This window comes from Bacillus rossius, chromosome 2 (genome assembly GCF_032445375.1).
Source record: "Bacillus rossius redtenbacheri isolate Brsri chromosome 2, Brsri_v3, whole genome shotgun sequence".
In the NCBI taxonomy this organism is placed as follows: domain Eukaryota; kingdom Metazoa; phylum Arthropoda; class Insecta; order Phasmatodea; family Bacillidae; genus Bacillus; species Bacillus rossius.
In genome coordinates, this window is record NC_086331.1 from 55129671 (window position 1) to 55154736 (window position 25066).

General features: G+C 37.9%; 2 protein-coding genes across 3 annotated transcripts in view; one reads left to right on the forward strand and one right to left on the reverse strand.

Moving 5' to 3' along the window:
• The window catches only part of LOC134529296 (flotillin-2), a 413942-nt gene that overhangs the window by 330216 nt on the left and 58660 nt on the right, over window positions 1-25066 (forward strand). The gene's annotated exons all lie outside the window — the stretch shown is intronic.
• Window positions 1153-20057, reverse strand: LOC134529293 (glucose dehydrogenase [FAD, quinone]). The gene is made up of 4 exons (XM_063363200.1): window positions 19993-20057; window positions 10464-10680; window positions 8037-8207; window positions 1153-3776 (listed from the first exon to the last, which is right to left on the reverse strand). Exons 2-4 carry the CDS (start codon window positions 10657-10659, stop codon window positions 2284-2286), a joined length of 1860 nt encoding a protein of 619 aa, XP_063219270.1. The 5' UTR covers window positions 10660-10680; window positions 19993-20057; the 3' UTR covers window positions 1153-2283.

A 25066-nucleotide genomic window follows, 5' to 3' on the forward strand; every position in this document is an offset into this window, starting at 1 on the left:
CTTACGGGGGTAAACTTCAGGCAATGGTGCGTGGTGCGGGTCAGTGACCGACTTACATCATGGAATTTGGTGACATATATCGACTGTTGACATCATCTTTGTTCTTTGATCTGTAACTACGATACCTTAACTGAAATTCGTCACAAAACGAATATGTTAATCCGATTAGGTTTTTACCTAAAAAATCAAAATATACTATGAAAAAATATTTTAGTAAAAAATCATTTACAAAATCATTTTAAATGTAAACATTGGTCCACTGGTTGAGCCTCTGCGAGTATTAACCTATAACAAAAATTAAAAATTGAAAAAAAAAAATATTTTAAGAAATAAAGATTATATAGTTAATAACTAAAACAAAACGTTAAAATGTAAAACAGCTCTCTGAAGTGAGAACCTTGGTGAGAATTAGTAGCTATGTAATTTTTTAATAAAAAATTAAGAGAGCTGGCAATTTTTTCAGGAATCATTTGTAAGGGCAGTAATACCTACGGTTTTTTTTATGATATAAGCATTTCGAATTATGTTTTGTTGGAAATTATGTTGCCAGATCACACATCACTTTATATGCCATTTGTATAATGTCAAGCATGGATATTGTTTTTTAAACTATAACTTATAATTTTTTTTAAAATTGCATCATGGTCACCTACTAAAGGTTTATTCTGATTTACGAAACCTATGAAGTGCAGACAATTTAGCTTATGCTAATAAGTTTTCAAAATATTTATCCTCAAAAATTGGGAATGAGCAAAAAAAAAATGTGGCGAGAAAGATCACGTTTGTGTAGCATTGTAATGTTAAAAAGTTCCTTTTTATTCTCAAAAGTCTGTATATAATATTAAGAAGCTTTCTGCAGTTTTTTTGGTCGTGTGAACAATAAATTCTTGATCATAAAAAATTCCTCAGGTATTTAAGAGTTGCAATGAACAATAAATAATATTGCAATTAGTCCATTCCAGCTAATGTGTTCACTTTTGAACTCCTGCTAGTGCTTTATTCGGTCAAGAAGGCTTTAATTTATAAAACTGTATGTTTCAATACGTTGCTAGCTGGAACAGGAGTACGAATGGGTATTTTTAAGTTGTATTATGTGCATTCGTTACGAATGACTATCAGAAGTCAATTACAAAATATTCTGATTAGCTAGAATAAACTGTAGCTACAAACACTTTATTAGAAAACACACCGAAATATTCAAAACATTCTGCAAAATTCTATATATTTATAATTTTTTATCGTTTTTACATTACATTGATAAACATTTTTATTTGGCTGAAACATTAACTTATTTTCAACTAAAATATATATATCTCAGCAGGCAAGTGCGTTATTATTTTACACTTTTGTAGACCTTGTTAAATATGTAGGTACTTTAAGAATGTGCAACATTATTTCCACCACATTATTACTCGTTCGTAAAAGTTTTACTTCTGTCGAGCCTTGTATCCATAGCCAACTCGCCCGCAGAAAAATATTGTATGTATTGAATCACGCGTCCACGTGCTACTAAGGCTGTGCGATATCACTTTTTCAACATAGCTGAGATACTTGGAAGCTATATTGAAAACGGCGTCATATATTGATCTTTAAACCAGCAAAATTTTCTGTTATATATTGCTTATATCGGTATTGATAATTTAGGTGTCGCTAATATTAGTATCGGAAATATTGATATTGCTTCGCAAAATTGGCTTAAAAATCGACACTGCAAATATTGATACTGACATTACAAAACTGGTTTAATACAGCACATTTCAGTAATACGAATTTCGGAAATATCGTTAATAATACTTCTGCAAATATTGAGAATAACTCATTTTAATTAGCAAACTGCAAGAAACAAATATTGCAAATATTCATCGCAATGTGCTGTATGATAAAAATATCGCTATGTTTAATACATCGCAAATATCACGGTGTTTAATATAGCCCTTTAAATATTTCCACCGTACCTATCGCATTGGCGTCAATATATTGATGTATCGCACAGCCCTATTGCTTCCTTAAGGTACGCGCTCACGCAAACGCCCTCGTATTTACATATTTACAAAATTTCGTGATATATAAGCACAATGAACACGTTTAATTTTTTTTGTAGACTAGGCCAATAACGGTTTATGATGGTCTGTAGGTCGCCCAACGTATGTCAAGAAACATTTATCAGTACATTACAGGTACTGATAAGTTTTATGATTTTTAAGTGATGAAAATGTATTACTCGATATTGTTTCAAGAATTTCAACAGATTATTCTATAGCCAACAACCTTAAATATCAATAATTATGATTTGTTCATCCAGTATTCTTTAATGATATCAGAACCTTTTTCGGCGATCATGATGACAGGCGCGTTTGTGTTCCCGCTGACAAGCGTGGGCATGATGGACGCGTCGATCACCCTGAGCCTGTCGACGCCGTGCACTTTGAGGTCGGGGTCGACGACCGCACTGGGGTCCCAACTGGGGCCCATCTTGCACGTGCCCACCGGATGGTAGATGGTCACGGAGTAGTGCCTGATGAGGCACTCCCAGAACTCGTCCGTGTACATCTGGATGTGGGTGCAACCTGGGTAGGGGATCTCGTGCATGCGACTGCCGAAGCGTTGGAAGGCTTTAGTGCGACTCATTGCGAGAGCCGCCTTCACTCCTTCCACGAGGGTAGCCATGTCGGCCGGATGAAAGAAGTAGTTGGGATAGATCAAGGGATAGTCGAAAGGATTCTTGCTTCTCAGCTTGATGACGCCTTTACTTTTCGGGCGTAGGAGAACGGGGAAGACGCTCCACACGTCTCGGTCGTTGATTGGTTCGTAGACCTTGCGGTAAAAGTCCTCCGTTATGCCGTGCGCCTTTCGTATCTGCCGGCCACTGTCAGAGTTTGTGGATCCGGAGATGAAGTGGAACTCGATGTCCGGGTAGTCGAGAGAAGCGTTCACGTACTTGGTGCTGAGGAACGCCAAGCCTTCCACGCCGCCGAGGACGGTCAGCGGGCCGTCGCCGAACATGGCGTAGTTGAGGACCGAGAGGACGTTCTCGTACCTGGACTGGACGAGGGAGACGGACTTGTTGATGATGAACGTGAAGCCGCCCAGGCCGATGTGGTCCTGGAGGTTGTGGCCCACTTGCAGGTCTTGTACCACCGGTATGTTGAGCTTGAGCAGGTCCTCCTTGGGGCCCACGCCCGACAGCATCAGCAGCTGCGGCGAGTTGACGGAGCCCGCCGACAGGATGACCTCCTTGCTGGCGCGCACCACATGCAGCTTGCCGTCGCGCAGGAACTCGACGCCGAAGGCGGTCTTGGTGCGCGGGTCGATGAGCACGCGGGTCACGTGCGCGTGCATGGCCACGTGCAGGTTCTTGTTGAGGCGCGCCGGCCGCAGGAAGGCCTTGCCCGTGCTGCAGCGCGACCCGCGCCTCGTCGTGCCCTGCGGGATCATGAAGCCGGTCTGGAACTCCCCGTTGATGTCGCGGTTCTCGTAGCCCATCTCCTCGCCGGCCTGCACGAAGGCGGCTGCCAGCGGCGTGTGCCACGGTGCCTCCTGCACCGTGAGGTATCCGCCCGTCGAGTGGTAGGGCGTGCGCGCCAGGTACGGGTTGCGGTTGTCCTCGGACTTCTTGAAGTAGTAGAGCACGTCGTCGTAACTCCAGCCCGGGTTGCCGAGCGACTGCCACGCGTCGTAGTCGCGCCGGTTGCCGCGCACGTACAGCATGTAGTTGAGCACGCTGGAGCCGCCAATCACCTTGCCGCGCGGCCAGTTGCAGCGGCCGTTCTTCATGCCTGCTCGACAATGGTGGCGAGGGTTTGTCATCTTCCTTTGGAATGAACATTTGGGATATCTAAAAATAATCAAAATACACAATGAAATAATATATTATTTTTAAAAATGCTGCTCTGTTTCCTCTTGTCCATTGCTTTTCTGCCTATGGAATTAGTCATGCCCAGTTACTGATTCTGAAGGTGGTAAATATGGAGATGATGAATATGGTGATCATGAACAGACGATAATAATAATAATGATTATAATTATGATCATAATGGTAATGAAAATGAAGAATTTGATGATGGGGTGTTCAGACGGAACCAATTTTGGCTTCCCAGTCAGGGATGCAGGGGAATGACCACGGCCGAGAATTATAGGGAAGGATAGGCAGGGAGATTCAGCGACGGGCTTCTTTGCCTCCCGCACCATTGAGGGACAGGAACAACGAAAGTTCTGAACGAGGGAAGAAAATTTTCCATATTGAGGACATCCTGTAACTTGCCGGGAAGCACTTAAAATTCTCCTAAAATTGCAGCAGTTCTCGGTCTGTAGGAAAATACACATTCTTTCATTTTTTTAAAATACTACAAAATAACATGGATTTTTACTATAAAGATTTCTGTAAAGTATTTCAGGAACATTCGAAATGTTCAGACGAAATTTCTCCTACAGCTTCGATTATGTGTTATTTTAGTGAGGCGTACCACTGTTGTTGCTGGGTGACACGTTCTCAGCGTTATCTTCCTTGTTTTTATTTTCCTAATTTTTTAACTTTGGTAAATTGGTCTCCATAGTTTTATTTTAATGTTAGTTTAAAGAGTTATTTTCATTTAACTTTTAACCAACTAGTGTTTAATTAATTTTCTGTGCACTATTTTATAGTTACTTTTATATATCACTATAATTTAAAAAATTTAAATAATGGAACATTGTGCTAATATATTGTTTTCTGTTCTCAGTGAAGCTAAGTGTATGGCACTAAGTTACATATGATCTTTCCATCTTTAGCCACTATTTTGTCTTTGACATACTTACCTTCATTTACATATCAAGTCCTTTTTTTTTTCATTTCACGAACACACTGATGTAATCTACAAAAATAATTTAATTGAAATCACATTTAGTATAATGCTTCAAATGTATTTTACCGCATTTTAGTAAGTTATAACTAACGTATATTTCCCCGGGAACGTTATTACTTGTTTGTTTTTTGGAGGTAGTTTTTTCTTTTTTCTTTCATTAGCGGTCCCCACAGTCATGAGCCTGCTTCTCTTATAACAAGGAAAGTTTTTTTTTTGTGTGATCTAATTTTTCTGCTCGAACATCTTTAGAAGTTCACGTAGTTGCCCGAGCCTTCCAATTTTAACGGCGGGCGTATGTAACTTAAAGAATTTATTCATCTTTGGAATATAAATTCGAAATTGATTGATTTGTGTAATTTTGTGTATTTATCGTCTGCGAATATAAATTGTAATATTTATATCAGTGGGTACCCATATAATTTTTTGTTTTGACCAATAATAATAGTTAAAACTAAAGTAAATTTGCAGCATGAAACAAAATGTTTCTGTAAACAAGTTTTTGTAAGAATACTCAAAGTTTATTGTTCTGTTGTTTATTATTTGGTAAAAATGATTTAATGTTGTAAAACAAATAGCATATCATTTTGTGAATTTTATTTACATATTATTCCTGTGTCAATTCTGTTTCACAAATTTGTATCTTTTGTGCCCTTAGTGAACCAGTCAGCCATTTTTCTTGATTAACCTTCAACACAGGAAGAAATATTTTAGGCCACTTCGATCCTTTAGGTAAGGGGGGAATGTCTCTCCTGGTGGCTTTGTTAGTTGGAGTTATGCCTATTTTTTCTCGTTGTGGGATTTACCATAGTCTTGTTGAACAAACCTATTAAGGGAACCCTTTATACCCCACTGGCATATGTGTATGTGGAATGGGGGGAGGGTACATATTTTGTTAGCAGAGTATGGTTTAATAGTTTCTTGGACATACGCCGTTGCAGTTTTGCACTGTTTGTTATGGGAAAAATTTATGAATGAAAAATAAGATGTAAAAATGAAAACATGAACCCACAGAAAACAAGCCTAAATCAGCTGATGTCAAAACAGACGAATCTAAACACAATGACGACAGCACAGACAAACACATTCAAACTAAATATCAAACAGCACAATAGTTCCGTGGAAGGAATTTAGTCATGAAAAAGAAAATAATAACAACACAGACGAACACAGTGGGCTAACAACGACGAGACAGATACAACAATAACAGTAAATGCAGACAGTCAACAAAACCTGGACAACGCAGCAAATATACGAACACTACGATGAAGATAAACAGATATTATGGACCACATCACGAAAACACCCATATTTATGAAGAAAAAAAATAGTTGCGACGTTTCGGGAACTGGCATCTGTTCCCGTCATCAGGCACAAACAGACTGATGAACTAAAGAACGTTCCTGGTTGTTTTATTTTTTTTGCATGCTCAAATTTTTGCATGTTCCTCTTATCTCATTTTCCACGTGGTTTGGGGGTGCGTAACTGTTTTGTTCTTGTTCAGTCTTTTTGTGTAATACTTTTGAAGTTTTATTTCATTATTCTTTGTACAGTCTTGCCTGAATTTTTGTTATAGGATGATTTAGTGTATGAATTTCTTTTCATAGATTACCTGTTGAGGTTACACCGTTGCCACCTTGTGCAAGATGCTTTGCACGGCCCTTCACGCCCATGTCTCAACTAACCCATGAAACCTTTAGGATGAAAATCCGTACACTAAATTTAGTGTTAGTGTCCATTATGGATGGTGAAAATTTTGAATTGATTCTACCCAAAGTTAAGAATTATTTAACAAACTTAAGCAGACATGCCACGAATTCTTTAGAGGTTCATTGCTCTTTTAAAGTAAATATATCGATAAGAAGTGTAACAAAAATTAAATCTGAGTTTTCATTTTTGCTCATTATTACTACTATCTCTTCCATGGTTCAAGTGCGTGACAAGCTGACATTGTTGGCTTTTCCAACCGCACACGTGAAAATAATTTTGGAACATCTACCCCATGTGTTTCAAACCTAGTATTGAACCCTATTGACACCAGCGTCTACACCTCGCGTACCTCGGGATTGTTTCCCAATCTAGTCCACCCTGCCTCAACACAGGTTACTTAGTTTGAATTCTGGCGTTGTTTTTAGTGCGCCTTTGAACATGACTTCCGCAGTTTTGAAACAAAGCAATGTTGAGATTTCATTTGTTATAGGAAAGTTAACTCAAATACTTGAGAGGATATTTAAGTAGTTTCCAGACGCGAATGGCTTACATAACCCAAAGGTTTTGGACTTTTTTAAATGTGTTAGTTTGCTTCAGAGCAACACGATACCTTAATCTCATCTTTCATCCACGGTCCCATAAGTGAGCGAAGATAATTAGCTATTTTACAAGCTCTCTCTTCTGATGGTTATCCCTGAGGATATTTTAATTGTTTTGTACCTGCAAAACCCTGGTGAATCATTGTCAGTGTATTTCAACAGTATCAAAGTAGCTGCTGTGATTTTCAGGTTTTGAGTATGTGAACATTCTGTAGTAAATACCGTTTAGTGATGTCATTTCATGGAACACCCTCCCAAGAAGAATATCTGTAAGCACCATTAGATGTATTGCGTGGTTACAAATGGGGCAACAGGTATACCGCGTGGTGACATGTAGTACACCAGGTATACCGCACGGCGAAGTGTTGACCACTAGGTATAGACTACCAGACGACAGGGTATACCTCGTGACGAGAAGTAGACCAATGGTTATCCTGCATTGCAACAAGTGGACCAATGGGTATATTGCATGGCAACAAAGGACCAACGTGTATACTGCACGGCAACAAATGTACCAATTGTTATCCTGCATGGCAACAAGTAGACCAATGGGTATACTGCATGGCAACAAGGGACCAACGGGTATACTGCATGGCGATAAGTGGGCCAATGTGTATACTGCACAGAAACAAGTGTACCAATGGTTATCCTGCATGGCAACAAGTGGACCAATGGGTATACCGCTTGGCAACAAGTGGAAAAATTTTTATACTGCACGGCAACAAGTGGACCAATGGGTATACTACGCGGCAAAGAGTGTACCAATGGGTATACCGCGTGGCAACAAGTGGACAAATGTTTATAGTGCACGGCAACAAGTGGACCAATGGGTGTAATACGCGGAAACAAGTGTACCAATGGGTAATGGGGCACCGGGCAGAGCGCTCACCGAGGCAGGCGGTGCCCTGCGGCTCCGTCTTGTACTTCCAGTCGAGCTTGCTGAGCTGCAGGTAGGCCGCCAGCAGGGGCACGTCGGAGATCTCGGTCTCGTCGCCGCCCGCCTCCAGCAGCAGCAGCGTCCACGGCTCCAGCTCCGTCAGGCGGTTGGCCAGCACCGCGCCTGCACTCCAGACAACCGACATGCCAACCATTCGTATTGTAATTGTTTGAAAAAGGCAACGTCTCGTGGACGTCGAGGTCTTTAGAGAGGACGAGGGATTGTGAGATGAGAATGGATACTTTACTGGATGAATGGTCAGCTTACGGCAACGTCCGCTACGCTTCCCACACGCGGAAAACCCAGTCTCATCACTCCTGCAGTTATCTTGCGAACCCGATGTCGACGAGACGATCAGAGTGTTCTGATGTCTCATTTCGAGTAAAAAGAGCACTGTGGTCATTTCATATAATACTTAAACACAACTGTAGATATTAGTTAAAACTAATACTCTTTGAACTGTTGATTAATTTATCTTTTACAGAAGAGCTGAATATTTTTTTATGATTAAAGTACTTGATTCTCAGCTAAATAAGATTTAACTAAATAAAAACTTTAGCATGTTGAGCCATAGTTTCCTAGATAAAAACTCGTTAAGAACAACGTAAAATACGTGGCTCCAGTGTTGGGGGATATATTAAAGTTCTCTATTCGAGACCATAAATCTTTTAAATATTTTAATGCCGAGCTCTGGCTTGTTTAGTGTCATGTTTGGCAACTGCATGTTTTCTTCGTGCGGTAGTCCCTCCTGAAAAGTGTTTGTGGAGCCGCCCCTGGTTGGGTTGTAGGGTTCGCGCTGCGAGCAGCGACCTTGACCCCTACGAAACACTCTCTAGTCCTGGTTTTCAAAGGGCCCGCCTAGTCAGGGGTGTGTCTGTGTTAGCGAGGCGGTATGATAAAGTGCGAAGCTCTCTGGTGTTTCTATCGCGGTTATCTCCTCTCGGCGCAAGGCTCTCAGTCTTCTCGTCGTGCATTTGATTGGTAACCGTAACAATATATCGTGGGGAAATTAAGGTAAAGCTGTAATAGGGAAACAGAATTACTCATTCGCCTTCAGGGTTTTCTTAAATGTTTTCCGTTAACAGCCTCTACTCGGATATCTTGAGCGGTTTTGTAAATTGCGTGTCTGGGCAGCCCTACGGCTGACAGAGCTCCAGGTGTTAACGCGTCCTTTACAAACCGCTCAATATTTTATTAAAGTGTCTGATTACCAATAGCATTTATGAGCCATTGCACGTGTCTATACAAGTTTCATTTCTTGGTTTCGTCTTTAACATGTATTTTTGCGATAGTAAAAAAAGCTGAAACGGGTGCTTTAACGAACGTTTATAGGTATGAAAAATTATAAACTCAGTATTTAAGGGGCACAGACAAGTGAAAAGAGCCTCTGTCTTAAATTTTCCAGCATAAAATGGTAGGGTCGCCGCTACAACTCCCATGGAGGCGCGTTAACGACGAGAAGACTGCACGCCAGTGGTGCCTGTCGCATAGAGGCGAACAGACGTGCGATGCGCGGGCCATTGTCGCCCTTAGCGCCCCCGTGCCTATAGAGCTCGTGCGCCCTACCAGGCGGCCTCTTTAAGAGGGTAGTACCCTAAATTATTATGCTTCCATAATTTCCTGTTTTTTACTTATTATATTAAATAAATTCCGACGATAACTATCGGTAATTGTTTATATATTGTTTTATAAATTTAATAAATTTTTATTTAATAGTGTTTACAAATTGAAAGGTCAACTTTTATGTAAACGCTAGTAAGAAATAAGTGCGTGTAATCGTACTGTATAGTTTTAAATTAATCGTTTGTTTGTAACCTTTGTCGTGTATTACTTAAATGTTTGTACATTATTCATAAATCAATAAAAAATTGGTTTTCCCATATTCATATAAACCTGAAATATTCAGAATGTTAGGAAATCAAATTTTTATTAATTTATGAATGATATACACAAAATAAGTCAATAAATAAGTAATTAAATAATTTAGAATAATGAGCAAAAATACATAATGATGGCAGCACTATCTCTCCCTTAAGGGTGATTAGGCCTCGCCATCTTGCAATTTCAAATATCTGATACCGCTCGCCATAAAGCTCCATTATTTATTTTTTTTCGTTTCACATGGCATAGGACATAGCTTCGGATACTTGTTGAAGCCAACACTTGTGAACTGGTGTGGTTATCATGATAGTTGTAGTCGCCCGCGTGAAATAATATGTTATTTCCTCGCGGTGCTTACAGACTAGAGCCTGTTAGTAAATATGTGTTCGCAACAAGGTAGAGAAGTTCTGTGAGAAGTGATTTATGCCTTGACGTGCCAGTTATTGACACAGCGTTGAGAATGTGAGTGGTAGCAGAAGAGCCCGCAGTGTCGCGTACCGGCGGAGCCGGCGCCCACGACGACGAAGTCGTACTGCGCGCTGAGCAGCTGCGTCTCCACGTCGATGGGGCGCGACTCGGGGTCCATGAGCTCGTAGTGGAAGTAGGCGATGGCCGCGACGAGCACGGGCACGAACCAGGCGACGCTGGAGGCGGCGCCCGCCAGGCCGGCCGGCAGCACCGCGAGGCCGCTCATGGCGCGGGCCCGCCCCTGCGACTGCAACACTCCCTCAACTAGTGCTACGAACAGTCTGTACTTACACATTATTTCGATTTTTAGTGTTTCAAATAATCAACTTATTTTAGGAAACTAAAAAGAAAAAAAAATTATTTAATCAAACCAAAACTCTATTCTTCTCTTAAACCTTTATGCCAGTACTTTGACATTATTTTTCTTTTAGTGTCATAAATAATAAACTTCATTTTAAAATAAATAGTTAATTAAACGAACAAAAAAAATATTTATTTTTTCTTCAAATTTTTCAATTTTCAACAAGTTAATAAACAAACCTAGGATTTGAAAATTGAATATTCGCTATACGCACTCGCGAATGCCTAAAAATTGACATTCGTTACATCACTACTTTTTACACCCCGGTATGGCACTAACGAATATGTTGACAATATCTGTGACAGAACAATTGCAAAGAAGGTATCAAGTTATAATTTTAGAAATATCTCTTAAATAAAAATTATGATAAACATAAATGAGAAAGTCTTCATGGCGTTTGAGACCGAGCGTTGAAGACATTCAAAAGTGACGTTTTTATTTGGATGGATGCTGGAATTCAAAACATTTTACACTTGAACTCTGTTCTCATTGGACTATGAATAATTTTGTCCCGACCCGATGGAATATAATCCAGTATCAACATTACATACGGGTATGTATCTGATCGCTCATTAGACTGCAGTATGTTACGCCCGCGCTAGCAATTGTTTCCTTGTAATTGACGGCCGTATACAAGCGCAGCCATTTTCCTATGTGGCCGGGCTATTCGGGGCGCGTTTGCTTCCGCGCTGAATGGCTGTGATTGGTGTGCGGGCAGTAGACTCGTACCTGAAATAAACCCAGCCAACCACGAAGTACAGACGATGCTACAAAGTTTTGACACAAAGCTAGTCTTGAGAATATTTTCGTGAAAAATACAATGCCCTAACATTACGAAATTCGAATGACCCAGTTACACGCTACTCGGCCGGAAGTTAAAATGTGGCAGCAGCCAATGCACAATAGACACCGAACTATTTGTGTACAAGTGGTAGCAGGAAATAACGCGAGTATATATCGTATGTATAGGAGCATGCAGATTTCGCGCAAAGATTTCGAGACTAGATGAAAGTTAAAACACTGTAGCACCGTCTGTGTTTCGTGATTGGGAGAGTTTTTCCCAGGTACATATCGATTGTAACAACATCAATAACAGTGATTCAATGCGGAATCAAACGCGTCCTGAGTGGCTCGGTCAAACAAGGCGACGACTTCTCTCTCGCAGACGGCCGCCAATCACAAGGAAGAAACCACAGGGCGGATATACCTTGTTTCAGTCTAATAAGTGTTCAGATCTTTTCGCGAAAAATGCCTGCCCCTACGTATGTACAATGCAGTCCTATTCGTGTATTTTGTGCACAAAGCCGTCATTGGCGTACGATTTGCCAACAGAACGGTCATATTTAAAAGGTGTAAACAAGTCCACTTTGGCTTGTTTACAAACAGCACATTAATAGAACACATGTTTTTGCTGAAATTGTTTGTATGTAAATTAACCCGGCACATATTTCTAACATCACCCAAAATGAAATATCAAACACTTAATGCACGAAACTCGGCCATATCAAGTGACACTAGATTTTGTAAATTCTGACATGATATTTTTGACAATTTTATTTGTCATATAAGCCGTTCAGAGATGGACTCAAAAAATTCTACTGCGTAGCTTATGTTCTACATACATATCTAGTCTATGGTAAGAAACAATCCTGAATCCACAACACTTCCAGATTTTTGATATACACTGTGAAAACAATTACGGGACGTTGTTAAACATGTTATGTAAGTTTTAGCCAATATAATTGAATATAAAAGTTACCACACAAACATGGTAAATTTTGTATGCATTTTACTTTTTCTTAAATTAATGCAGAATAGATAGTAAGAATATATAGGAAATTTGTTATACTTATAAATATAAAAGTTAATACCATTCATTAACATGCTTCGAAACATTACAATTTATTTATTTTGCGTTTTGGGATAGCAATAAGCTACCGTCAATACTTTTACAAACAACGTTTTAGTTATTGAGACATGGTCAGACAAGTGACATTTTAATTTATTGTTTACTGATTGAGATTATGACTTGAGCTATTTTATTTTTGTGTTATACTTCTGCCCTTTTAGGCGGATAGTAACTTAATCTAATTTTTTTCTTGGTTACTTTTAGAAGTATACCAACGATTTATACAATTTAACTGTTCATGTAACACATGGATTTGTGACAAACCATAGCTACTGTGTTCATAATATTTTATTGTTTATTTTGTTTGCTGGCGCTGGATTTGTCATCCTTCGTCTGCACATTTTCCGCAGTATAACTAGGCGTTCTTGCTCTCGGAGACACTGAAATTGCATTAACCGAATCGTTATACTCGTGAGTGTAGTGATAACTTCTACATCGTTTTGGGGGGTATACCAGAAAGTGTAATATAAATATAGTTGACCGAAAATTACGAATTTGATTCACGAGTTTCCTGATATAGCATTTTGATTAAAGTTATGCATAACAAAATATGTCGTTAGCAAACAATTACGTGGTCATTATAATGTTAAGGAAATAAAATATTCATCACAAATTTAAATTTAAAAAGCGATAAAACAATAATAAATATTTAAGCATACTTTGGTTTCGCACAGATAATTTAAAAAATGTAAATGTTAGTAAACATTTTATAAGTGTTTTAGTTGATATATATTTACATAAAAATAAATCACTTGGTTAAAAATTACAAAAATATATACACTTTCATCATCAAGGCTCTTTTTCAAGCGGCACTCGGTCCATAAACCAATGGATATAAAGTAAAAATAGACCCACTGGATTGAGGCCACGTTTGTGAAAATGCGTTACCTTCTTGCGGCCATCTTCAACGATGTGTAAGGAAAACATCAGTGGCCTCATCCCAGAAGCCATAAATTAGTTAATGACTGTGTTTTTTTTAGTTGCGAGAAATAATCTGTAAATTCTAATTTTATAAATGGTTTGTAATGACATAATTTAGTAAAAAATTTTTAAATATTGCGCTGTTATTAACTTGTGTGCTGTGTATGAATATGACCTTCAAGGCAGCTAGTAAAGTTCAGTTTTAATTAAAGTTCAGGTGAACTGTAATATAATATTATACAGCCTTTATTACGTTTTCAGTAAATGTCTTGTACTAGTAAAACCCAAAGCCAAGGTCTTTTTAAATAATTTTTATTTAATTTTATATTTGCAGGTGTGTATTTACGTATTATTTTGTGTCCACAGAAAGTCAATCGTTCATAAGTACGACTGTACTACGAGACCAAGTGTATGAACCAGAGAACATGTTCTGTGTTTATGTTTGTTTTAAATTTAGTTTGAAAATAAAATTATATGTACGCAAAGCACTTCTCTCGCTCGTTATTAAAAACTAGCTTCTAGTGTTGCACCTCCCGGGGTACAGCACTTGGCAAGACATTCATTCTCGACAGTTTCGTATTTTCAGTTTTTCTGTGACACCTAAGTGTCAAAAATCATAAATCGTATCTGAACGAGAGACCATTAAGCTTACAAAACGATTAGAAATTTTTATTTTTATTACATAAGTAAGATGTGAACAGGTTTTTTTGTACGTAAAGTTTTCACTGTGAAGCTAAGTGCTCTAAATTCATAATAAAAGAGAGAGAAAACAAGTAATTGGAATTTTCCCAAACAGTAGGTAGTGTTGTTACAACCGCCCAGTCTTCTTACTCAATTTGTACCAATGTCTAGATGACTCTAGGACTGTGACGATTAACTTCGAATAAGCTTCCATGTCGTTACCGCAGCTAGCCTCACCCAGAAAGTATATTTTCGATATGAAAGTATATATATTTTTTTTTACTTCCATCGCGTCGTGGTTGCGAAGTTTCAGAAATGAGCGTTAGAATTTTTTTCATTGTTTTTTAAGCTGGCGCATTGGTAGAACAATCATTTTTGTGTATTTTTTTAGGTTTTGTTTATTAAATTAGTTTATTAGATAATTTATTACGTTCATGTACAGTGGGTTTTTGAAAAATATATTAAATGTTGATAATATAAATTGTTCTGTTACAGGTACAGTGAAACGAGCTTACATATACTAATGGTTTTAGAATATATAGTGCGAATGTAGTGGAAAGAAACATTTAATACTTAGGTGTTTCGTTTCTGTTTGCCGCGCGGTTTATTTCGTACCACATGTTCACAACAAAGTTATATTTATGTCGTATCGCTTCCTTCGTGCTATTTTTATTCCAGCATGGAACAAGAATTTGTGTACAGATAGTACTATAGCAGGGTTGTTAGCAACAGGGAAAGTAGGGAAAAGCTGAAAATGTCTGGGGATTTTAATTAACAGGGAAAATACAAGGAATATCTTAGATCGTCAGGGAAATTTTTTAATGATGAGGCTCCAAAATTAAAAATGTAGCAGAGACTTAGTTTGATTTGTACCGGTTCCATATAAATCCTTTCTTCCTTTTATCCAGTTTGTTGCTAAACGTTACAAAATGTTTTTTCACCTATTCTTTTTTTGCTCGTAAGTATATAATCAACTTGACCACTCGCATTGACTTCAGGCTTATCGACTGTAGGTTGATAAAATTGCCGGCAATAGTGAAGTGTTGTATCACTACTTGTCAGGTTTTTGAATTTGAATTTTTAACAGTTATTGGCGACTACCGTACCATTGTTCTGTTGTTTTTTACAAACCTGGAAAAGTCAGGGAATTTTTTTATCACAGGTTTTCTAAACAACCTGTGTAACAGACTTGCGTTTTTGTTCGAATAGTACAATGTGAAGGTGTTATTTCTGGATGTTAACTATTTTCATTTGCTAGGCGTGGAATATCAAACACCAACTGCTTTGAAACATGGGCGTGCACATTTCTAAGAGAGTATCTATTCTAAACAACCCGCTGCGTTTGACACGACGCGCTCGATGTTGGGACCATAAGGCCCGGTCCACACGAACGGGCAGTGTGCGGGACGGGAGCCGCATAGCGCCCGCATAGCAGGTGCGTGGTGCAGTCCACACGAGCGGTCAGTGTGCGGCTGATGTCTACGGGCATTACCATTTTGGAGTTCAGTCATTAGATGCAATGGATGCACGCCATAGTGCAGTACTTGTGTACGTAGGTATTCAGGTGTTAAAAAGAAGAAAGTCGAATCTTAAGTATTGGGTACATCCCATAGTGAGCAGTCGTTTGTTACAAGGAACTTTTTATTGCAAGAAGACGAAATTAATTTTTTTAATTACTTCAGAATGTCGTCTGCAAGCTTTCATGAACTGCATGAGACTGTGAAGTATTCCTTGCAAAAGCAAGATACAAACATGAGGCTGGATATACCTACAATGGAAATGATGGCTTTAACGCTTAGGTAAGTGTGTTTCCTTTTTCTTGTACTAACTTGTACTAAATAAGTTGACAAGGCCATTTACATATCGCAATAACTTTCTTAGACAATACAGGTTTGTTTTAAATATGAGAAAGATAACAAAATATATTTATATTGTAGGTGTATTCATACAATTCTATTAACATTGTTATGTACAGTACATACTGGAAAACAAAAATGCCCTTAAGTCTGAAAAAATTCTTTCGCACAGCTATTCACGTACAATAAAAAATAAAAAATAATAAATATGAAACTTGATATTCAAAGTGTTTATTTATGGTATGCACATTAGGAGTCATCCGAGAATGCAGACAGTTCGGTGTCAGATGGTGACACGATGGAACGACATGAAGTGAAAAGCCGATTTTCTGTAAGCTCGCTGTTTTGGCTTCCTTGTATTTGTGACAGATGCTGGGTATACATAGGTTTTGCACTTTGAACCTGGAGCTGTCCATACATAGGTGTTGGAGTTGGGTGGTACACTCTTGTAAGTGGTGTCTGGAAAGCAGAAATGTGGTTTGGGTGTGCGGAAGTACTTTGCAGTGGCTACATAGGAGCTGTATTTAGGGAATCAATTATTTGACCTGGTTGCAATGTTGCCCGTCTAATTTTTTGGTGTAAACGCAACACCTTCAATCGGAATTCCAGTTTCTGGTCTGTATACACTTCAACATAAACTTTTTCTACGTCAGTATCATTCATGGTGGAAACCAATTCTTACTAACTTGACAGCACACACAAGACGGTTCCCCCGCAAGACTGGCACGACCGCTCGTGTGGACGACTCTATATCTCACAACAGCCCGTAACAATGTTGCGGCTGCCGCGCGGTGCCCGTCGCGCTATGGGCAGTGCGGGTGGCAGCTACAGCCGCACGGCTGCCGCGCCGCTGCCGCGCAGTGCCCGCCCTGTGTGGGCTGCTCTACCTATCCTACTGTCCGTAACAAACCGTGCGGGCGCCGCGCGGCTCCCGTCCCGCACACTGCCCGCTCGTGTGGACCGGGCCTAAACCATTTCCACTGTGTAGCTTTCTTACGCAATCTACGTAAACATCAGTCAAAAGTGTGCGCAGGGATGTCGTGACGATCACTTATGGTTGGGGGGGGGGGGGGGGGGGGAAGCAAATAAACTAATATATCTGAGGAAGGAGACGCTCAGTATTTCTGTAGTATAATTAAATTGTTATTTTAATTATTGTGTCCAAGTACCCAACAACTGCAACATAACAGGAAATAAATCATAGAAAAAATTACAACTACCTAAGGGAGGAATAAATATCCTAAAGTATTTTGCTTCGATAATTCTGTGTTATTGCTTATGATTTAAAATAAATCTGTAATTCAGCTATCGGTAATTGTTTTCAAAAGGTGCGATCAATGCACAAGAGTTTATTAATAGTTTTTAGAAACTTTAAGGTGAATTTATTTTTCAGTTATAGCTTGTACAAAGATCATGCAATTTTTCTGGCGGACAGATTTGAATTAACTGTTTGTATGTATGATTTGACATGTATATATTCATTTCAGTATATCCATCATAAATCAATAAAAATTAGATTTTCCCAAAATCATAGACGCCTTAGTTTTAGGGTATTTAAAAAAAAAACAATTTTTTTAATATATTTTTGATGATCTACTGCTAATGAAGAATTTTATTTACGTCTAAGACTACACACAAACGGTTAATTCAAAACTGTATTCCTACAATTTCATGTTTTTAGTTCATGTTAGGATTTAAATACATACTGACATTTAAGTTATAAAAACTTATTAAATTAAATTAAATTAAACGAAAGATTTGTAAACCTTTTATGATAGATATGTTGTTAATTTAATTTATTTCGTAAGTTAAAACACAACATTATAGGGAGGAAATAATTTAGGATACCATCCCGCTAAGGTGACGTTCTTTATGCTCATCAAAGTCGAAATTAAAAAAATAATTAAATAAAAAATGAGTGCGTGGTCACCACGTCCATTAAAAGTGAAACTTAACAGATAGAGGGATAGCAAATTTTTAAGGTACACAAATATTTGAAATACATGCTACAAAACACATAAACACCATGGGAGTGTATACTCTAATTTTCACAGTTATAATTGCACATATGTATAGTTTTAAAGAGGAAACTCTTTGTCGTTTCCAGCGTAACGATAAACACAGCACTGTAGCGTGGCGTTCACTAACGCTTCCCCGTGAGTGAGGAGTGGGACGATCAATAGTCCCCCTCCCCACCCCTCTTCAACATTGAGCCCCCACTCCTGAGCGTTTCACGTTCCTTTACTCTCTGATGAGGCATCGTGTAGACTTCTCTTACCGGCTGCAAGGAAGTTTCACTTCGATAGTAGATGATGACTAATAATTCAAAGTGTGTGTGTATTAGAAAATAAATTTTACTTGCTGTGTTATTTACTAGTTTAAAGTAAACTGAATTAAAATAATTTCAGAGACATAAAGCCTTTGCTGGTTTACACTGGAAAAACCTGGAAAAATCTCAAAAATTGACAAAAATTGGTTGTCTGTAAAGTCGGTTTACGGACGATAGTTTAACGTGACGTCATAATAAAACATTGATGAAATGATTGATCCAGAAGAAAAGGAAATATCATATTCGGCCTGAGACTGAGCCGTAGTAGGTTTTTGCAACCAAACCATTTAGGCATTAAAAATATTATATTCTTTGAGGAAGAATTTTTTTTGTTAAATTTTTCTATCTTTTGTATGATAAAATCTACCTCTGCATACTTTTATGAATAAAATTGAATCATTTTTATTGAATTATCACTAATTTGTATGGATACAAAGGAGTGAAATGAAATGTAATTAATAAATTTACTTTTATTTGCATTCATTATTCAAATATATTTATTACTTTTGAAATGTTACGTGCGCCGTATTTATTTTTGCAAGTACAAAATAAATTCGCACCTGCCGGGTTTCGAACCGACAACCTTTCAATTAGAAGTTAGCGCCGCTGATCGCTCAGTCACGAGGTCATACTTAACACAATTTAGTTTCAGATGATATATATACATTTATAAAAATTTTGTTCACGGTAGGGGAATAATATTATTTCGTTTTTATAACTCGATTTTATAACAAATACGCATCCCAAATACACCAAACCTATTTATAATGTGTTACAATATTTTTTAAAACATTGTGCAAAAGATCCCGGCTGTAATTTGAATTATTATGTGTAACTGTAAAACACCATTGTTGGTTCAAAACGTATTTGAATATTCAACATCTCTTTTAAATAACTGTACCGATTGTGCTGAAAATCGGTGGACGATCGTTAAATTACATAATATTAATAATTCAAACGACGAAAATATGATTGAAAAGTCAAATCGATGGTCGTTCCAATTGAGTGGAAGAGAGATGCCACGCATGCGTAGGCCCTACAATGAGCATGAAGAGAGATGCCACGCATGCGTACAATGAGCAAATAGGACACATCCGTAGTGGGACACTTTTTCGTGCGTGCAGCCGGCGTTCATCGATTTATTAGACGTTATCACGTCAAAAAAACGTGAACACACAAAAAAACTGAGAACAAACCAAAATCGGCTGGTTTCAAATATTAAATGCTTCGACAGCACAGAGAACTCCGTGGTAGGAATTTAGCCAGAAAAATAAATTACAGCACAGACGAACACAGCGGGCTGACATCGACGACAACAACAACCTTGGACTACACAACGACGATAGCATGGACGAACACCGTAAATCAGTGTAAACCAGCATGGCATGTGACCTTGAAATGATATTAAATCGATATTCCTGATTGCAAGAATCACATTGAAAGAACGCCATGAGGTGTGGACGCGCGGACGCGCGGACGCTCGGACGCTCGAGGCAGCTCACCTGCGGTGCTCCATGTAGGCTGCGGAGGACTGAAGAGTTAGCCGCGGCCGTGACCCCCAGGCGCAGACTGGCGGCCGGGCGGACGGGCGTCCTCGCCTCGCCCCGCGTTAACGGGAGCGCCGTAACGGGACCCGGCGTGCGCGCGCTGGGCCACGTAGGCCGTCCCGGCGGCTTTCCCACGTCCGAGCCGCGCACTTCCAGCTCGTCGCCTCCAGCCGCCACGTGTTTAGCCCCACGGGACCTGCGTCCCGGACCGTGGCAGTTGCCGTGCTAGCTCACGGGCTAGCAGACTGGTGCGACCCTTGTTGCTGAGGTTCTCTCTACCGGCCGCGGTCGCACTGGCAGTTGGTGGCTCTGATCTCTTACAGCGGTGAGCGGCGAAACAGCTCCGGTACTAGTCTGGACATCTAACAGAGGTCGGCTGCACAGGCTCTTTGGGTTGTCTGAGGGGTCTCAGAGATGGGTCTAGCTGGGTTAAGCGCCCTGTGATACTCTCTGGAATGGGGATTCCTCCGAGTCAATCCCAGGTTAACTGAATGGTGGTGGCAGTGATGTCGGGATGGGTTGCCTCAGCCTCTCTCTGTAGCTCCTCATCAAACACCTCCAAGCCTCCACTTCCCTATGGCAATCCAGCCCTCACCAGGGAGCAGTTTCCATCAATACAGCATGTTAAATACATGACGCATTTGTAACTGAGGTATCTGCCACGTGTTTGGTTACTTACAGATTTTCGAGAAAAAATGTTTCAGTAACTTGATTAAAAATTTTAATTTTGTGAATTTACAACATGTAAAATAACACATGAAACGAAAATCTAGATATTTACCCAGACAAAATTAGTTAAACAAAAAGTTTAAATAATTAATATTTGATTTATCTCATTATTTTGGGCATACGTCATTGCTAATTTGCACTGTATGTCACTGTGAAAACCTAAAGAATGTACAAAGAAAAATGAATACACGAACACACAGAAAACAAGCCAAAATCATCCGATGTCAAATGTTAAATATATAGACAGCACAGAGAATTCCGTGGAAGGAATTTGAACAACGTGACAGCACAGACGAACACATTGGGTGGACTACGACAGACAGTTGCAACGAAAACAGTAAATACAGACAAATAACAACCTTGGGCCACACAGCGACAAATAGCGGAACCCAACGATGGTATTAAACAGATAACGCAACGTCAATACAGCGACACTCATGTAAACTCAGAGATGAAATTAAACAGGTATTCTGAGTTTCTGATAACACAACGTCGACAGCAGAGACAAACACAGATGGCTTAGGTTTTCTTTATGACGTACAGTGCAAACTAGCAATGGCGTATGTCCAAAATTATGATTTAAATCAGTCTTCCCCATTGCCAGAATCATTCAAAGAACGTATGAATATCAGATAGCATGTAGCGCGTATTTGGTATTTTTCGAAGCAATTTGTGACAATTATAGTATGCTATGCTTGTATATAATGAAATGTCGTTTGAATTGTCTCCAAACGAAATAATTGACATAAATAATTACCAATTTGGGGGCAACCCCTAGCCTGAAAGCTAAGAATTACATTACCATGTTGAATTTTTATACTTAGCATATGGGCAGTAAATGGTTTGGTAGTGCGTCGAGAAACAAGTATTATCCTCTATTTGGTGTTTAATGTTTGTATGGCTCGGCTTTGCTAGTCAGAAGAAATAGTTGGAGATAAAACTACATATGTAAAGTAATATACAGTTCACATAATGTGTAGCAAATATCCTGCAACCATATTTGCAATAAAACATCAATTGTAGGCCTTATAGGTCCTTTGAAACATTTTTAGGGAATTCTCTAATACAAAATTATTTACATAAAAGCGTTAGAGACTGACTCTTAACGTTAGAATCAACTTTATTTAAAGTCAAAAAATTGAACAAATTTATGTAGGATATAGTTGAATATATTTTTATTTATTTACATTCTTGTGTTTAACATTTCTACTATTATTCCAAGTATGTAAATTAAACTCATAATTTCAAAAGCAGCATAAAATCTTCAATATAGTTTTAGAACACTCCAGCTCTTAGTTGAGTAAATTTGGAACTTAATGTTTCTGATATTTCAAGTCTAGACACACCTGATGTTCGTGCGACAATGTGATGAGCTTTTTTTCAATTAGGAACAAAGACATGTAACGCGTAGGTCTACAGGATTCGCTTTGAAATACTTTATGGTCCTAATACTTACTGAGTATTACAGGTTTTTTTTTATCATGGCTACAGATGTGAAAAAGAATTAAATACAGCCGAGATCCAAATATGATGAATTTTAAAACGATAGTCGCAATATAGTTTATAATGGCAATGTTTTTACGTCGCACGTCTACCAATTTCGTATTTTTGCTTATTATACTAAATACATTTATAGTTTAACTATCGTTATTTGTTTTAAAAATGTTTTATCGATTGAACAAGTGTTGATCAAATAATATTCATTATAATTTTAAAGTCAATATATATTTAAACCCTAACATGAATTAATAATATATAACAGTAAGATATGCAGTTTCTAATAAACCGAACGCGTTTAAATCTTTCTCGTAAATATTTAATTTTAGTAGTTTTTAATTAATCAATAAAAATTTTGTTTTCCTGACACAAAAAATTCAGATTCTATAATTTTGGGAAAACTAAATTGTTATTTGAATCATGACTGACGTACCTAAAATATATAAAAAGATTACGGCAACGGGTACAACAAATATTTAATTCGAAACAAAACGTGTACTACACAATTACATGCTTCTCAGTTCATGCTACGATTTTAATATAAACAGGCCCTGAAGATTCCCAAAACAATCAAATAAATACTTACTGAAATGATTTAATTCTTTATAAACTATTGAAATATATTTGTATTATAAAATAGTTTAAAATCATGAGCGAATTCGTGGGATTATCGAAGGAGAGTAATCGAGGGCGACTTGACCTTCGAGACTACAGTGGGTTTCGAGCCACTTGGTGCTGTAAGCGCGCGTCGTGCCAGGGGTCTGTGCCGAGCCTGTAACAGCACGGAGCCTCGCGCGCGGCTTCGAATACTTCCTTTCACTGCGCACAGTTCTTTAGGGCCCGTGGCTTCTAAATTATCCTGCTTTTTATATTGCGTGTTTTTGCACATATTTTAAAATAAATTCATATTATAGCTCTATTTAATTCTGTAGATTTTTTTTTAATTTTTATAAAACAAGTCCTTTTTGACGTGACAACATCTAATAAATCGATGAACGCCGGCTGCGCCGTTACGCATATTGTTCCGTTACGCTGTGTCCCGTTACGCTCAAGGTATACGCTTGCGCCGCACCGACAGAAGTGAAAACTTAAAACTTTGTTTATAAATGTGTTATATGAAATAATTTCTACGTCAAATGTACGTAAAAAAAATGAATCTGATTACTAGTATAATTTCAAGTATTTATTCTTTTATTATTAAAAAAAGTAGCATCTGTCGGCGAGAGCAGTAATAATAGGTTATGTTGCAATTGACTAAAAAAATTATGGTGATTCATATAATTGATGATAGAAATTTGATTACAGTTTATTAATATGAAAACTTGTTCATAATTATATTTAAACTTTATAGCAAAACGCCAGTTTTTAAAATTAATTACAAGTCATCTACACGTGAACTGTTTCGTCGACTGTTTATAAAGTGAAGTGAAAAGTTAATGTAGTTTTCATTGCTTATTACAACAACAATTTCGGCAATAGAGGTTAATTATTCTTGGATTTTAAAAATCTGATTACTAGTATAATTTCAAGTATTTATTCTTTTATTATTAAAATAAAATTATTCAATTTTATTCATAAAAGTATGCAATCATTTCATCAATGTTTTGTTATGACGTTGTCACGTTTAACTATCGTCCGTAAACCGACTTTACAGACAACTAATTTTTTAAAAATGTTTTGTGAACTTAAAGGCGAATTTTTTATGTACTGAAAGTGTAAAATGATGTGCTATAAATATTTATTTGTATTTAGCCTTAGTCTTAAAACTCTTTATTTAAAGCTTTTAATTCATAAATCAATAAAAATTACGTTTTTATCTTTTTGTGAAAACATAATTTTTTATTGATTTAAAGAATGATATACTAAAAATAAAGTGATCTAAGAGGAAGACTACATACGGACGGTTAATCCAGAACTGTGAACCACATGATTTCATGGTTTTAATACATTCTAGGACTGACAAAAGAAATTGGCTTTAAACTCATAAAATAATATTAAATAAGATGTGATGTTAACTTAGGGTGTAGGGTGTGCTCTCTACTGTGTGTAAAAGTACGTCATTTATGTCGATAATATTGACACAATAGGTGTGGGCGCCAGAAACTTGCTCTCAATTTTATATAAAATAATCAACGAGCTGAAATCGTCTAAAATGAATATACTTAACGAACTTTAGTACCTCAATACACGATTTCTATTGTAATTTACAAGCACGTTTGTTGTATTTACTTTACTTAAATTAAATAAATATACTAAATTAGATGCGGTTGATTCTAACCTTTGCTTGTGTATAACCAACTCTTCAAGTGTTTTGTTATTCGATAGAATTCAAAACTTAAGATTCAAATGTACTGTTATATGGTTAGGCTTAACTTTATAATATTAATCCTCAACTGTAACTCAGTATAGCTAGAGCTGGACTTCTGGATGTATAAATCAAGGTTAACTAGCACAAAATCTTAGCAAGAGTGTAGCCAATTTACTTTGTGAATATTCATTTGCAATGAAGCTAAAATATTTACTCAACTTCGGAGTAACAGTATTAATCAAAAGTGTCTTGTACTTACCTAAGGTTTACAAAAACACAATAATTATTTGGTAATAAACAGTTCCCGCTAATTTAGTTTGATGCAGAGTGACTGATACATGATAGAAATGACACGAATGCGTATTTTATCTGTCGAGGAGAATAACACAACGTCTTGGGAAGATTCGTGGACATCTGCTTGGTCCGGTACATTGGGTCAGTCAAATTGAAGCCTCTGTGTCGTAATCGGTGTGGCAGAACTGCAACTATGGTACT

Excerpts from the sequence above, each read along its gene's own strand:
- LOC134529293 (XM_063363200.1), bottom strand. The coding sequence starts at position 10,659 with ATGAGCGGCCTCGCGGTGCTGCCGGCCGGCCTGGCGGGCGCCGCCTCC. Across the intron at positions 8,208-10,463 it reads CGTGGGCGCCGGCTCCGCCG|GCGCGGTGCTGGCCAACCGC; the intron begins GTACGCGACACT and ends TCTGGAGTGCAG. Across the intron at positions 3,777-8,036 it reads GCAGGGCACCGCCTGCCTCG|GCATGAAGAACGGCCGCTGC; the intron begins GTGAGCGCTCTG and ends ATTGTCGAGCAG.